The sequence below is a fragment of the Catharus ustulatus genome, chromosome 5 (assembly GCF_009819885.2).
Source record: "Catharus ustulatus isolate bCatUst1 chromosome 5, bCatUst1.pri.v2, whole genome shotgun sequence".
Classification (NCBI taxonomy): Eukaryota; Metazoa; Chordata; class Aves; order Passeriformes; family Turdidae; genus Catharus; species Catharus ustulatus.
In genome coordinates, this window is record NC_046225.1 from 413507 (window position 1) to 430445 (window position 16939).

The 16939-nt window shown below is 45.8% G+C and overlaps 1 protein-coding gene across 4 annotated transcripts in view; it reads right to left on the reverse strand.

The window, feature by feature from the left end:
• The window catches only part of BMP2K (BMP2 inducible kinase), a 44732-nt gene extending 31225 nt beyond the window's left edge, over positions 1-13507 (reverse strand). For 2 of the 4 annotated variants that reach the window (XM_033059348.2, XM_033059345.2), the window contains exon 1: positions 13125-13507. In XM_033059348.2, the coding sequence (XP_032915239.1) occupies positions 13125-13272 (148 nt within the window). In that variant the 5' untranslated portion in view covers positions 13273-13507. Of the gene's footprint in view, positions 1-1347; positions 1507-1836; positions 1938-13124 lie in introns of those variants that run through there. The other 2 variants (XM_033059346.2, XM_033059347.2) reach the window with 2 other exon arrangements.
• Positions 13508-16939: the final 3432 nt, after the last annotated feature.

The following is a 16939-nucleotide window of genomic DNA, read 5'->3' on the forward strand; positions in this document are numbered from 1 at the left end:
CTGCTCCCAAGCTCAAGAGCTCAGCATTCCCCAAACCAAGAGCAGAAACAGATCCCTATTTCTCAAATACTCCATTTCTACACACACATTTCAGAGTTCAGTACTTCTCCACTTTATTTTAAGCACGCAGACAATGCATTCCAAGGGCCATACCAGTGCTCCCTTTCCCACTGCCCACACAAATTCCCACCATGTAACAAGCTGCCTATCAGGGCTAGTTTAGACAAGCAGCACTGTTTTTCTCAAACTGGCATCCGCTCCTACAGCAGCACTGGGAAAGCAGCAGCTGTGAATCACATCCCAGCAGGACATCACCGTGCAGCCACAGCAGGCAGGTCTGCCACGCACCCCTCTGCTAATGGCACTGTTAGCCTGCCACAGGCACGGATGTTTGGATTCCAGCTCTCCAGCATCAGCTGTAGGCCAGCCTCACAAAAAAGCTCCAACAGAAGCACCAGAGACTGCCTGGGGGAGCCAAGACACTTAAGTTTGAGTGAGATGGGAAAGCTGAATTAAGGTCTGCTATGGACGTCTGTGAAAAATTTCTGTATTTCTTAACACCCATGCACCAGACATGTCCAAGGGCCGAACTTGAGATACTTAAGACTTGGCCTAGTGAACAGCAGAAGCAACAGAGTTCTGCATGCTGCAGCACAGCTTATCACCACCCCACCTGCTTCTTCGTGTCCAGGTGACTTGCTAGCCATGTTTGACTACTGCTTCCATGGCACCTTCTGCCTGACAGTCTTGGTTACTTGGCGGCTAGAGAAACAAAAAACACTAATTTCCTAAAGCAGATAAATTCCCTTACACACTTAGAATTCCTGCAGTAACCTAAGTTGAAGGAAGATGAAAGCAAGATGACTGAAAAGCTCACCAAATGAATGCTTCATTAAAAAAAAAAAAAGAAAAAAATAAAAAATTTAAAAACCCAAGCATTTTATATACCCTGCAAGGAATACATCTTCTGCATCCAAGACAAAACATTTTATTTCTTAGGGTAAAACTGATGCCTTCTCATACTCTGGCTGGAAAAAGATCAAAAACCTCTGTGTATTTCCATCTTCAATGGAGCTGCTTGAGAGTTAGTCACAACCACTGTACTACTTTCATGTATTACATCATCACTGCCTCTTTCTGTACATTGGAAAAACAAAATCCAATGCATTTACCTCTAAAACTATATTTGAGAGGAGCTTGTACATAAGTCAAGAAACACTTCCTTCCTGTCTATAAGGACCACAGAACATGACCAGCAGAACACCAACAGTTCAATCTGACTGTGAAAATTATTGTTAACCTCTACTTACTAACCTGTGCTTTTCACCAGAAAGCTTTTCAACTTACCCAAGACATAGATAAGACACTTAAAATGAGCATCCATTAACAGTTTACAAAAAAATCCCAAGACCTGGAAACTTAGAACAGCAGTTTTATCTTTGCATTGTCTTCCCCATCTCGTGTCTCTGTTCACTGAACTCAGCTCCAGCTGTAGTTTGGTCTGACCTGAAAACAGAGTGAGCTGAAAAACCACAACAAAGGCATGATCTGTGCATATAAAGCTTGACAAATCCAGAGTTTGCCATTCTACAATGGTGAGGTTAGGAGCGTGAATTCATTTCATTTTATAGATTAATTTCAAATGTCATTCACTAGCTTTCTTCTTTATAAAGCTCAATTTTAGATCCAGTATAATCTTAAAAAATTAGTGACTATAAATCAGTAGGTAGATATTATATAGGCCATTTGCAAATACCACGACTTATTTGGAACTGAACTTACTTGTCACACCATAGAGTCACCAACGAGTTGAAAAAACAAATACTTTATCTTTACCAAACTCACACTTGCACTGCAGTGGTGTTTCACTTGCTTGAGCCGTGATTTCCCTGTGGAAGGGCAGAACGCAGAGCCAAGCAGGGCTCTCTAACCTCCCCCGTGACTGGCTGCGCACTGAATGCCCCCAGCCGCCGTGGCACAGGAACAAAGCCCCGCACACAGTGCCCGGCTCCGGCCCAGCGGCTGGCTCACGGCGGCCTGGACCGCTGCCACCTCTGGCTGCCGCACAAAGACAAGAGCCACCAGGCCGTGCAGACACAAACCAAGCCGTTTGGAACACCAGCACCACTTCAGACTGAGGCAGATGTCACAGCAACATTCTCTGCTTTCCTGCTTTTCTAAGGCATCTTACACATATAAATTAGCAAGAGGCAGCCCTTCTCTTCCCTGCTAGGCAGAGCCTGCAGTCTCACTCACCTTCACATTTGAGCATAATTCACTGACCATTTCGTCCAGGAGCATGACTAGAATTAGACTGACTGATGGGAATTAGTGCTAAAACACTCAACATGAATAATTAAGAAGGATTTTCATTATCTTACCTCACAGTCTTTAGCTGTCTGCTAATACTGGAGTACGTTTAAACACTGGCATACCAAAGGAGTACGCTGAGATACAGACTAACCCAACATAAGAACAACAGCGGACCAGTAAACTTTTAAAGCACCGTATCTGAGATCCAACCTGCTTACACCAATAAACAGAGTCATAAGCCATTTTAGGCAATAATACTTCCTTGGTATCTGCATGAAGACAGGCAGTTCTTGAACCTCTATCTGGTACATGCTGAATACACTTGAATACCTCAAATTGCATATACAGCATCTCTCAAGACTCTGCAGAACTTCCGTACGTGAGATTCCAAACTGAGCACAGTAACATTTGACCCTTTTAAAAGATACACTGAAGTTTCCTAAGAGTCTAAGCAGCTTGATAATTGTAAATAAACAGGCTACACCGCAATGGCAGCAGGATTCAAAACAGCAGAGTCAAGATCACCAAAATAATTTAATACCTCTCCTACACCCCCCGTGTTTCAAGGAGTCAGTCAACAGCAGTAACTCAGAACAAGGCATTTATTTATTTATTAAATATACTGATCTGGATACTCAAGGGCTTGGGGAAGTCTCAGAAAATCAAAGTGTTAGGACCCAACTACCATCTAAACTCAAAGCTGTCCTTGAGAAAAAGCCTCCTCTTAAAAACGCAGCTATACAATTTGATGGCAATTCAACAAAACAGCAAGTCCTAAGAAAAGCATAAAACGGAAAAATCAAATATTTGAAGAAAGCACAAAGCTGGGAGGATAATACTGTCAAGTCACACCAAGATGGATGGAACCTGAAGACTACAAGACTAAACCAAATAAGATGCAGCAAACTGCTTCTTTTTGAGTTGCCAAAACAACACAAACGTGCTTTTTCATCATCAGATTGCCTAAGACGACTCTGGATAGCTCCAGATCAAATACTGCAGCTGTTGCTTACACAAGTTCTCATGAAGTAAAAGCCAAGTAATAATCCATCTACACCACAAGTTGAAGGTCTCAACTATATAGATGCAGACTGTGCTACTGAGCTCTACAGAAACACAGCGAGGCTCAGAGGATGCCATTATTCCATTGCTTTTCTCCAAACAACTTATTTTCCTGCACACCACTCACAAATCAGAACTGATCACATGTCTAATGCTGACACATTCAGTTTCATTCACTCTTCCTATTCTAGTCTCATGAGCACACATTTTATTCAGGTCAGGTTCTCATACGTACATGTCAGCAGAGTACAATTTAGTGCCTTACATTCTTTAATGATCTAGTTGCTCTGCACCACTCTCATAGTTATATGCAAGTTAATTATACAGAACAAGAAAAATCTTGTTTAGCAATAATTTCTCTAAATAAAAGCATATCCAGTTTTTCACCCTGCAAGAATTGCAAAAGAACATAAGAAAATGTCATATTAATCACTGACTTCCAAAGCTATTTTTTGTTTCCTAAGAAGCAAAATGCTGCAACAATTACTCATTACAACTGTTACTGAAAGACAGGATGCACAGATAAAAATCACAGCCAGAGTAACAAGTTTTTCAAAATGAGTCAGTTCAACAGAACTGAAATAAACCAGGAATTGGGTCATCCCTATGTTTTGGCACATAATTGGTAGAGACTTACCTATAGAAGTTTCTAGGCACCACAGGAACATATCCACCCATTTAAGTAACATGCAAGTTAGGAAGGAAGCCTAACACACATGTATACATGGATACATGACTCTGAATAAAATCTCCTCAAGCCCTGTAAGATCAGAGCTATCTTAGTTTTGAGGAAGAACTCATCACAGAGCCAGGATGTCCCCTGCTCTACCTGTATCTCTGGTACAGGCTCACATGACTCAGGGCAAATCCTTTATCTTGGTTTCTCCATCTGTGGAGTAATGACTCTCCCAAGAGCCACATGACACTCTTCCATCAATGCAGCAATACCAGCTGTGACATCTCTTGAAGAGCAAGATAAAGACTGCTCAGAGATGTTGACCCTCACCTGAGTCTCCACAATTCTGTCTTTACAGGGAGAACACTCCACCAATTTTCAGTTCCATTAGACAAGAGTGCTTTAACACCTGATGCCCAAGAGCAAAGCAGTATGTTTGCTACTATCAAACCTAAATAAGTATTCTCTATTTCATTAAGACAGTGTCCTAGGATCCAAGCTGGGGGTTTGTTTTACTTCCAGTCGGCAAACGTCACTTTTTTATTTTCCTCCACCCTGCCTCTGTTCAGAGACCCAATTTCACAGATGAACCCAACCATATCCAAGACATCCAACTAAAACTAGAAAAAAGTAACCAGCCTAGACAAGCGTGAGCAAGGAATATGTGAATGTGGAGAGGAAGGGAAAGGTTCCTACCTTGTCTACCAGGAGACAAACACTGAAAGAAACAAAGCCATTCCCAAAATAACCAGGAAAGCAGCAGAATAGGAACTGCTGCTCCTTTCTTGTCACCAGCTAGACAGTGATGCAGAGCAACACACTCTCACCTCGGAGGAGAGCAGGGGTTTTCCATCGGCTGGAGGAGAGAACACAGGCCAAGCCATCTCTGCCGAAGCATAACACAGAAGTGACCTGACCCACACCAGTGCATTGCTGCTCAGCCGTGCTGGGACCTGCAAACTACCCTCAGACTTCGAGCTCCAGCCATCACTGACAGACAAGTATCCCAAACACCTCAGGAAGCAGCTGCTCATCTGGCACATTAACAGTTCAAACTAAGCCCACGAACATCAATGAGGAAAACCTTCCTTTTCATGATGGAAACTAACAGTTTCTTAGGAAAAGGACAGCATTTGAAGCAATCAAGTTACAACCAGACAAGTGATTGACCCTGCCTGTGCTCTGGGTGAGTCCCCAGGCTGTCACTCAGCTCTCACACTGCCCTTTGGCAGGCACAGAGCATTCATAGTGTCAGTTAACACAGCTCAGCTTACAAACACCAATTCCTTTGGCTGTGGCAGCCTGCTTAGCTAGAATATTACAGAGGCAAAAAATAGCTACAGCAAGTAAAATATAGCACAAGGTTAAGGAATTAGGAGACTGACGACAAACACAACACTGTAAGCCAAAGCAGTGCCAGAGACAAGCAGCACAAACTGCGCACCTCCAACACCTCCCCTCTGAACCAGAGGTGACATCCATTCAGCTGCAAGTGAGACAACCATCAAAGAGTACATGTGCACATTTACACAGCAAACCAACATCTACAGTTGCAAAAGCAGCTGAGCTCACACAGTTAACATGCTTATGCAGTATGACTTTAGAATTCTTCCCTGTTGCAAAAGCCAGGCGGGCCAGTGACTGTGCTGCTCCCTAGACACTGACCCCCATCCCTGGGGTTCACTTCAGTTCTCCACGCACAGAACCACTGGAGGAACCTTTCCCCATGGGTAACATGCAGGTTACTGACTGCCAGCTCTGATACTACACTAACAACAGCCCAGAGAAATACCTACCGTCTTCCCACAATTACTGGTTCCCAGTTAACACATGTCTGAAAAGGAATTCTATTGCTTTTATCCAACAATTTTCCTTTTCCATACTGACACGTAAAACACTGAGATTTAAGAAAGAAAAAAAAAATCACTTAAACCAGTAAAGCACACCAAAAAAACTTTAAGATCCTGCACAGTTTCTTCTAAAGCTACACCACGTCCTTCTCAGACACAGCTAACGTAACCTCCATTCTTCTATGCTGCCTTATCCTGTGAGGATGTCCAGGAGCTTCCTCCTGCAACACACCTGCAGACCGACCCTTCCCTTGCGACTACTGTAACATTAGCATACTTTACCAAAACGCATCTGCAAGGAGAAAGGCAAGTAGATGGCACACACATTGGTACATCTGTCTTTCCTCAAAATTTGGCGAAGGAAAGATGGCTTGACAGTGTCTGTGACATTAACATGATACTGCTACAAATGAAGTTTCTTCTCCTGTAACCATCTGACTCTCAGAAACTAGCCTGAAAACTCAGCTCAGAATTGCTAGATTACCAAGTACTTTCTCTTGCCTTAACTTCTTCTGGCCAGACTAAAACTAAAGGCGTAACACCCTCAAAAAAGAAGCTAACAGTGTGCAGTTAACAGAGGTGTAACATGACCCGTCCATATACCCACGATGCAGGAAGGAGTGTCCGCAGGGCATGCAAGGACTAATAACTAGATAATCAAAGAGCATTAGACCACGTGTCCCAAGAGCTGAACTGGGCCCAAGCTGTACAAGAGATGCCTTTATCAGCCTCCAGATGTTTGCCAACCTGTTGGTTTCTCCACCGGTGTCCCAGAGGCACAGGGGAGCTCTGGAGAGCACAGCAAGAGCAGCTGCTCTGCCCAAGTGCCACCACAGTGGTCAGCACAGCAGACGTGTGACTGACTCAGCCAAGCTGACACTTTCATTCTGGGCACTACGTTATATGAAAAGAGACATTTACCTGCATACTGCTGTAAGAAAAGATCACACACAAATCCCCAAACTGCTTTTGGTTTGCCTGCTCATTAGACAGAACACAGCTACATGCTGCACTAGCCAAACAACGCTCTTTTTTCACACCGTGAAGTGCCTGCATGAGGCTCAGAAGTCCCAGGAAAATCCCTACACAACAGCACGGGCTCCCCATCTGTCACCACCACCAATCGAAAGCTGGGCTAGGATCCCAGCTCTGGCCAGTCAGCAGATACACTTAATGTGAGGCAGCCATGACTGCTCTGGGGAGTGCAGAAGAGCTTCACATGTATTGTATTATACTTGCAGCCAAAACAAAAGTCAGTTTCAACTACTTACGCTGCTTTTCCTCCCTTGTATCTTGAACTGGAACAAACCGTATCTGCTACTCCAATACTAGCAAAGCAAAACTGTTCGAGACAGAATAACAGGCTTGACCTTTACAGTCGTGTGCAAACAGATTCAGAAATGTTACACTCTGGAAAAAATCGACATGACCAAACCCAACTCAAATTCCACAAGTTAGATTTCCAGACAGCCTTCCAGCTCATAATCCACCTAAACAACTGAACTACATTACAACTGAAAATAAACCAGCAGCTTCCGCAGAGCAGCAAGTCACATGCAATAACAAAATTAATGAAGAGCAGTACTGTACATGTCACCTTGTCTCATAGGAGAAGACTACCACACCACAGTCACAACAGAAGTAATCCCGCACTAGGTATATTCATAACACCTGACACAAAAATAACCTCTCCCAGAGTTCAAAACTGGGGCCACATCACTGGAAACACTTGGAATTAGTAAAGTTTACAGACCCATTAGAACAGCACCTCTCTCTATTTACCTCGCCAGAACAAAGAACAACAAACAAGCCCCACCTTGACAGGAGATGAAGCAGTGTTGGCTATGCAGCAGCCTGCTTCTGAATTTACAGCAGCTGCTAGGGCTGCAAATCCTCAAATACCTCACTGAGGGGACCAAAAATTACAATATGAGAGGTTAATTGAGGGGAGAGTTAATAAATGCAAAGAGAATCTTATGCCCAACACAAAGTTCGTTTATTTGGATTACAAGCTGAACTGCTATTGCTAAGACATAAGGCAGAGAAAAAAAAGCACAACATTCAAGACCAACCTAATTTCAAGAGAGGTTTGGAAGAAGTAAAAATAAAAAAAAAAAAAAAACCAGCATGGTTATCTACAAACACACAGAAAAAGAGCTCACAAAACAGGACCAATTGGATTCCTCTCCACTAAGGTGACATTTTTCTTAGGCCTTGACTAAAACACAACAAATCTAAGGGGAAACCAAATCAGAGTTATCAAGTACTTGGAAAGACTACACAGAATTCAAGCAGAAGTGCAGAACTCACAAGAAGCTCATTCCTTCACAGGTCTAAGAGACTGGAGGAATGGTTGGCTGGCTCAAAACAACCAGGGGGAAGTGTGTGGGGTAACAGAGTGAGCTCTGCACAGGTGAGGCAGCCACTGCTCCCCCCCCCGCCCCCTTAAGGCCCTGTCACTCCATACTGACCCACACTATAATGGCATTGACTGACCCACGGCCTGCCCAGAGCCACAAAATGGCGGCAGCTGACCCACAGCCTGCCCCAAAATGGCGGCGGCTGACCCACGGCTTGCCCCAAAATGGCGGCGGCTGACCCACGGCTTGCCCCAAAATGGCGGCAGCTGACCCACGGCCTGCCCCAAAATGGCAGTGACTGACCCACGGCCTTCAGTAACCCAGACCTGCTGGAAGGTTTTCTCCAGGAGAAAGTCAAGCTGACCCCCAGAGCTGGGGGAGAAAGCCACTGACCCTCTGTGGGTTAATGACCATTTGCTACTGAACCTCTGAGAACTGGTTGTTTCTCCCGAGTACCAGTGAGGGTGAATCAAAGTACCTTCCCCTATACCTGGCAAGCGAGCTGGGGCTTGACAACTGGCTCACCAGTAATGACTCCAAGAGGTCGCACGCAAGAAAAATTATAGAAGAGAGCATGACATTTCCAGTTTTATCAAGTTTTTTTCACTTTGTCTCCCTACTGAGAGGCCCCTTTTCACAAAAGACTATGCTTTAACCACATTTACTAAACAAAGCAAACATTCTATTATACAAACATGAACTAACCAACTTGTAAGTACTTAACAAAGCACCAACAAATGAACTTGACACCACTTGAGTGGCTTTTTCCCTGCCTCTCCAGTCCTAGACAAGATCACCCAGAAAAGAACAGCCTCCTAAGCTACAGCAGCAGAGGCTCACCGCTTTATCAGCCCGGACGATAAAATAAACCACTGCACCCACTATCACACAACCTCTTCCCACATACACCAGGGCAAAGGAAAGTCACAGCACAAGACCAGCAACGTGTCATGTTCTCTGTTTGCTGTCCAGAACGGAAGAGCTGCCTTGCATGCCCTCTGGGTACCCCTGAGAGCAAGGGGCACACAGAACTACCCGCTTCTCCTTCGAGGTACCCAGCATCTCACCTCCTCAGCAATCCACTCGCTGGAAGGAGCAGGAACTGGTGTAGGGCAACACTACACAGCACTGTTCTATTTCTGTAAGATGCAGCAGCATATGCCCCGAGATCCCATTAACCAATTCCGAACAAAAACAAAAAGCAGATTACAGCCATCATTCCCCATCCACAAAGCAGCTTCCAAACCAAGCAAGTGGAGTTTGAGAAAGAAGCTGGAGAGTTCACAGTCCCTTTTTTTTTTTTAACAGCTGTAATTGTCTCTTTCTTGCTTCATCTGCACTTGTTAAAAACATACCCACATACTCAGTTACAACACTTCCCATAACCTCTTGGTCTGCTTGTGGTTCAAAGGCAACTTAGAACCTGGCAAAGTCATTATTTATTCAGTTTAAACATTTCAAGCCCTGCCAAAGCAAAGAAGACAGTAAGACAAATTTGAGCATCTTCCAATGCCTACCTTTGCAGTAGGCAGAAAAAACACGTTTACTGCAGTTACTAAGCAGAAAGGACTTACTTAGTGAAGTCCAAGCCAGGGCAAACAACTAAGTAGCATCACCACATCAGGCCACAACTTACTTTCTTCTCCCCATGCAAGACAAAAATAGTTTGAGAACTTGCTAATTTCCACTCTTCACAACACAAACTGTTCTGGATTTACACTTGAGAGAAATTTTAAAGCACGGTTCATACCTGGCCACTTGCAGTTGGCTGCAATTTCTGAACTGTAGAGTCTTTTAATATTGGAGTTCCCATAAGCGGAGTTCCCCCATGCACCACCTGTAACTTTCAACAGAGAACTCCCCATATTTTTGTTAGATTTCACTTCCCAAACTTCAGCTGCATTGCACATACTCTGGTTCAACAAAAAGACAAACACAAGGCCTTCACTCTGTATCAGTCATTTATGCCACATATTTCTACCTTGCCCTCAAAATGGACAGGAATTAACTTGCTACATCAAACCTTAAACCAAATTAACTGCTTCCCCCCCATCTCTGACAAATAAAAAGTAAAAACATATACCTCCATCCAACAACACACTAGTTTATGGAGGCCAAGAAGTCATCACAGTACAGGTGTGTTAGAACAAAAGAAACCATCTAACAGCCTAAGAACTACAGCTCCTCAACTTCACACCTTCTTTAGTCAAAAGGATGCACTTCCTTTAGATAGCATTATACTTTATTCCAAACAACCCGACTATAATGTTCCACACTTCTCCCTTTAGAACACTGCAATAAAACCATTTTGTCAGAGACTACAGAAGAGCACCTGGAGGGCAACACCCGTGTCACCACGAGAAATCCACCCGAAGATGCACCACTGCAGCCCGGGAAGGCCATGGCAACCCAAGCTTTTCGGTATCACTACTGCCAGTCCTCGAGCTACCAGGAGCCTCAATCCTGCACAACGCCAGGATCTGCCCTCCTAAGAGTACTCAGAGCAAAACCAGGAAAGAGGGTGGGGGTTTAACAGCTTGCATAAAACAGACATATAACACTGTTGATTCTAACAGCTAATAAAAACACAATGTACCACACCTCTGCTAACAGAACACTCTATATCTCCTCCTAAATAGATATGTTCTTTAGATTCATTAACTTCATCTACCATTAATGCTTCATAACACAAGCTCTAACTTGGACATAAGCATCTTAAATGCTATTTCACCAGCACAGAGCAATAGGAACTACCTGACAAGTTTACAAGACTCAGTTAAACTAGGTTTCAGAAACTGAAAGAAAAAAATGCCTTGTGCAAACAGGACGGGAAAAATAATTTTTTTCCTCTCCCCTCCCAAGAGAAAGATTATTAAGTAGGGGAATTTTAAAGTGCTCAGCATAAATTACAGGTAGCAATATGACTAATGTAGCAGCAGTAATACACAATTCTTACTATTAATTGCTACTGGGGCAAGGAATGGACTGTCTACAAGTTATTCCTGGATAAAAAGCTGTCTCTTGATCCATGAAGCCGCGTGTCAGTGAGGAGCAGCCAAGCACCACTGGGATACTCAGTGTCAGTGCCCTTTCCCCGGCGGCGCGGGGCACACACACCTGGTACAGCCCAGCTGCTCCCCGACGCTCCGAGGAGCTGGGAGACACGGCTCCCTGTGCCCCCACCCCTGCACTTGTGCCACCTGTTCCTCTCTTACCCTCCGGGCCCCTTCGGTCCCGCCCCACTGACCCGCCCCAGGGGTAGCTGGCAGACTTTTCTCAAGATGGGGCAGGTTTGCACTGCCCCAACCCGTATCAGTTCTCGTCCTAAGCATCCGCAAGACCACATGAAAGCTGAAGAAAGAAAAGCAGTAGACAAAATCTTTCAGACTCACAAGTAGGAAGTCAGTGCACACAACAGTCACATGTTAGAACTTGGACTTCCCCTGCCCACAAGCCCTTAAGGGCTATCAACTTGTTTCTGCCAGCTACAGAAAGGAAAAACCACCACATAATCTGTAGTGACTCTAAACACAGAACCTGATGAGAAGACTTTTAATGATGTGCTACGCTAAACAAACCACTTTCTACTACATACGTTTTCTGTGTCACCGCCTCAATTTGTTCAAGAGCCTACTGATGGGTGGTTTGTTTTGTTGTTTTTTTTTAAAGTCTCTATCTTGCCACCATCCCTGCCAAGCCATGACCTGCTGTCAGACCATAATGACCTGGAAGTAGTTCCCAGCAAGGACCATCCAGACTTTGGGCAATCAGGTATGCAGTTGGCCAATTCCTAAGACCATCTTCATACCCCAAATACAAAATACTGCGTTCAAAATATTGAGTACCAAATCCACTTCTTTATGAAAATCATTTCTAGACAGCAATGAAAGTGTAAGTACCGCTCACATGTTCCCATTCCAATTAGTAGTATTATCTGCATGCACTTGATAAAACCACATCTTAAATCTCCACCAAGAAATGCACATGATAAGTGAAAGTTTACAAGTATACTTATGCATAAATATACTTACCATAGTCTAAGCAACACACAGATGGAAGTGACAGACATTAATTATTTTACCCACCACATCCAAAGCTGTGAGTAGTAAACATCCAGTAACTATGAAATACATATGACTAGCCCTGAGCTCAGTGACCAAGGAAGTGAATTACACTTTACACATCACACGAACTACCAGCCCTGGGAAAGGAACACCATACTGTGCCACACACACAGAGCAAAACTCAAAAATGGCTGTTTTGATGATGTCCCATGCCAGCACCTAGGGAAGCAGTAAAGCAAAGAAAGTACCCTGTGGCTACAAAAAACCACACAACTCTTCCTTCGGTCCCAGTGGAAGTCCGACGACACAAAGTGTAAGTTCACCACAAGAACAAACCCAAGCCGAGCACCCTGCAGCGAGGGGAGGCTCCACAGCACACCCTGCCAGCACCGCACCTCCACTCGTGACCGTGACACCAATCGGCTGCCTTACACCACGGAAGACCAGGATTTTTTTGTCGGTTTTTTTTTTTGTTGGGTTTTTGGGTTTTTTTTGGTTTTTGGGTTTTTTTTGGGGGGGTGGCTTTTTTTTGTTTGTTTTTCTTTCCGAGTAGGGGGCCGAAGCAAAGGAGGCAGGCTGACACAGGTGCCGGTGACACGTCGCCCCGCCTCACTCACCCGAGGCGGTGAGCAGGGGAACTCCCAGCGCCCGAAGGAGCCCCTGGGCCAGGGAGCGGCCGAAGCAGCGCAGCCCTCAGCCCCGCACACGGCTCGCCGCGGAACAGCGGCTCCGGGGGCCGGGCGGGCCCGGCTGCGGCCCCGGCCCCGGCCCGCTCCCGCCGCCCCGGGCCCGGGCTTACCTTCGGCAAGCGGCTCCTCGGGGGTCACCTGGTACCGCCCCACCGCCAGCGCCCTGCCCAGGGTCACGCCGCTCCCGGAGCCCCCGCACGCCGTCCCGCCGCCGCCGCCGCTCCCCTCGGACTTGGGCATGCGGGAAAACTTCTTCATGGCGAGCGGAGCCCCAGCAAGAACCAGGGAGGAACCGGAGGCGAGCGGCGGCGAGGGGGTTGCCCCACTTCACATGCCGGCCGCGGCAGCCGCTTCTCCTCGCCCGCGGCCGGCTCCTGAGGGGGAGGAGGAGGAAGAAGGAGGAGGAGGAGAGGAAAGGAGGAAGGAGCACCCTCAGCACCGGGCGGCCAGGGCGGCTGAGGGGACGCCGCGCGCTGTGCCGGGAGCGGCCGCCCCGCCGGCGCGCGGCCTTACGGCGCAGGCGCCGCCCCGCCCCTCGCCGGAGCGCCCGCCCGGCCGGAAGTGCGGCCGGCCCTGCACGTGCCGTCGGAGCGAGGCGCGGCGCGAGACCGCCCCTCCCTCACGGGGCCCCCGCGCCTTCCCGCCCTTGGCGGCCGCGCGCGCCCTGAGGGGAAATGGCGGGAAGCCGTGAGGGGGACGCGCCCGGCGGGACGCGCACGGCGCAATTCCACCCCTCAGCCTGGCCCTCGGTGCCCTCACGCCGCGATCGTGCTCCAGAGACCCCGCCCGGACCGGGACATGCCCTCGGGAAGGAGTCTGTGGGGAGCAAAGCGCTGTGGAGACGGTGTGGTAACGGTCACGGTGGTAAAAAGGGCACTGCACGCCCAGGGCTGTGGAGCCTCTTGCCTCTGTGGAATGCTTCCAGAAGGGGAACCCGGGGGGTGGTGGAGTCTCCTTCTCTCCAGACATTCCAAACTTACATGGATGCTCCCTGTGTCCCCTCTCGCGGTGACCCTGCCCTGGAGTCCCTCACAAACCTAACCTAAAAAATCTGTTTATTTCAGAAATACGTGTGAAAAGCATTAATGACAAGTATGAATTCCATTGTTGTGTCTCCACATAAACTCTATGCAGAGGTTTGAAGGTGACAGAAAAGAAGGGGTGAAATGATGGGTCTGGACAGGAGAGCATCAGCAGTGAAATTTAAAATATACGTTTGCCCACTGCTGAAGTGTGCTGACCAGGTACAGTTTAACTATAGACACTGACAAAACAAACCAGGGAATTTGCCACCACCCCAGTTCACAGTGCCCAGGGTGATTTCACATCTTGGGAGTCCATCCTCTGCAAATAAAAATGTGGTGCTTGTCTGTTTTTTTTTCTCCTTACCAGATGCAAACCTACAGCAAGACCAAAACAGGTAAGAACCACTCTATCAGTCTGTCATAGGAATAAACAAAGCTAGATTTTTGGCATTTACAGTGGTAATTTAATGAAACAACCTTTCCCACTGACCACTTAGGTTTTGGATGGATATCTCTTACTTGGTCCAGCAAAAACTTCGCAGAGGTCCAAAGTGCAAATCTTCAGGATAATGTTTCAGTAACCAAGTAAGTTTGAACTTTATCATGTATGTTAGCACACTCTTAGTCATAGGTAAGAAAATGACAATGTTTCTGTACTGGAGGGACGGCCTGTCACATATGGGAAGCGCTGATAAGCTGCTTGCACGAGCAGCCCCCTTTCTGAGGTCACTGCTGTCCTTTCAGTAACAGCAGATCTGTTTTTCAGCAGCATACAGAGATCAGTTTGCAGTTTTCCTTGGGAGATAAAGGTATTTTCAGTGCAGATGAAAGGAGCAGAGCTCTGTGAGAGGGATGACATGAGCAGCAGCGTTGTGTTAATGAGGGCATTTCTACAGTGAAATATGCCTATGCCTCTTAGATGTTCAGTGATCTCTGAGAAAAAATGCAGCTAGGTTAAGAGCACATACCGTGCTTAGTGGTGCCTCTGACCACTCAGTATTTTTACTTCTCAGTAAAAATACTGTATTTGCTAAAAGCCACTGACTTTGAGAGTACCAGTGGCTTTCAGGTTACCTGCTGAGTTTTTATTTGGCCTTGGGGTCCCCATCCTCACCCATGTGTTCCTTTCACTGCAAGTATGAAACCCAAAGTAAACTTTGTTCTCCTTTGCTGAGGTCAAGCCTCTCCTTTGGTTCAGGCAGAGCAGGGGTGCTTTGGTCTCCTGCATCTGCAAAGTGTGCAGCAAACCCCTCTTATTTAATGCAACACACGTTTGGTGGTGTGACAAACAGATCAGAAAGGTGTTTGCACTATGTAAAAAACACAACAAATTTTAATCCCTTGAAAGTACTGACAATCAGTTTTTTTCTGGTTGATGTAAAACAGTGGATGGTCTGAAGACAAGTCTGGTCATAAAGAGCCGAAAATCAGAAATACACATCCTGAAGTTGGGAGAGATCAGCTACAAAAGTGGAGGAAATTGGGAATCATAATGCACAGGCTGCACTGAGGCCAGAATATCAGTGATCATTTGGAGGTGGGGGAATGATGGCCTATGTGATTTTTTTTCTTAAACCTTCAAGTTGATGAATTGTGACATCATAGGAGATACTCCACTTTCATTGGGGAAAAAAAAAAAAAGAATAATGTTACAGTGGAGCAAATACTGAACTTTCACTGCATGAAAACAAAATCCCAGTCACCTGCTGGGTATGTCTCCACCACAATATTGGAATGTTTTGCTTCTTCCTTCCTTTTGTTTCTTGGGGTCTAAAATGTAGGTCCGTGTGGCACATAAGTGATCCACCTCCTGGCTCTTGTCCAGCACACAGCACACATCTGGAAGGTTCTGTCCCAGTTAGTGCCACAGGAGCAGGTCCAGAGGGGTTTCTAATACAGCAGTAACTGCGTTCTGCATGTCCAGACTGCGAGGGCCACTGCTTGTGTCAGAGGATGCATCCATAACTTTATTCCTGGGCACTGGAAATCTCAGTTCCTTGAGCAGTGCCTGGTCCCAGAGCTCTGGCCGTGTCCTGTGCGTGGGAGCAGAGCCAGGCAGCTTCCCAGAGGCTGGCTCACCTCCACATGCAGAGAACTTTGCCATCTATAAAATAGCGCGGTGTTTAGCTAGACCGCTGTAAATCCTGTAAAGATTTGTGGAGGAAAGCTCTAGCTGGGAACACTGCTTGAACATGAAACAGCGGCTATTTCACGTGAGCTTGGAGTGTGAAACATGATGGTTTAATCCTCCTTAAGCTGAATAGTTCGAATGCCGGCTCCTTGATTTCTGTTTATCAAGCATTTCTGTCCTCATGTCTCTTCCTACTCATAGCTCTTTCCTCTGTACAATACACAAATTTGTTTTAAATCAATCCCACGAGGATAAAACAACTTCCTGCAAAAATATTTAAAATCCCTTACAGAAAGTATTTATTAAGGCAAAAGAGAAGTAGAAAACTTCCCTTGTGTGGGTGTTGTTTTGGAATTGTCTCTTGCTGCTTCTGGATAAACTCTTTTCATTCTAATTACTCAAACTGAATGTTAGAAACAAAAGAAAAAAATTAATTTTATAGAAATATGTCCTTTGTGTATTAAAACTTTGAAAGAAATTGCTAATAGAGGATCTCAAGTGTTCAGCAATTACTGCAGTAAATTGTTTTTTTGTCTTATGTTGGTAAGTGAGGGTTATTTCCTATTTTGTAATAATTCAGTCAGTGAGAATGAAGCACTGCCAGAGAGTGGGTTTGCCCAATAAGCTCTTCTAATTAATTTTGCCCTCTTATTGCTTCATTGTTGCCTGTTTTACTTCTGTCCCCTGACAGCTGTGAGAAACATCATTTTACACATTTAAGTAGCTGTACAAACTTTCTATCTCGGTAAGTGCTGTGTCTCAGTTTTGT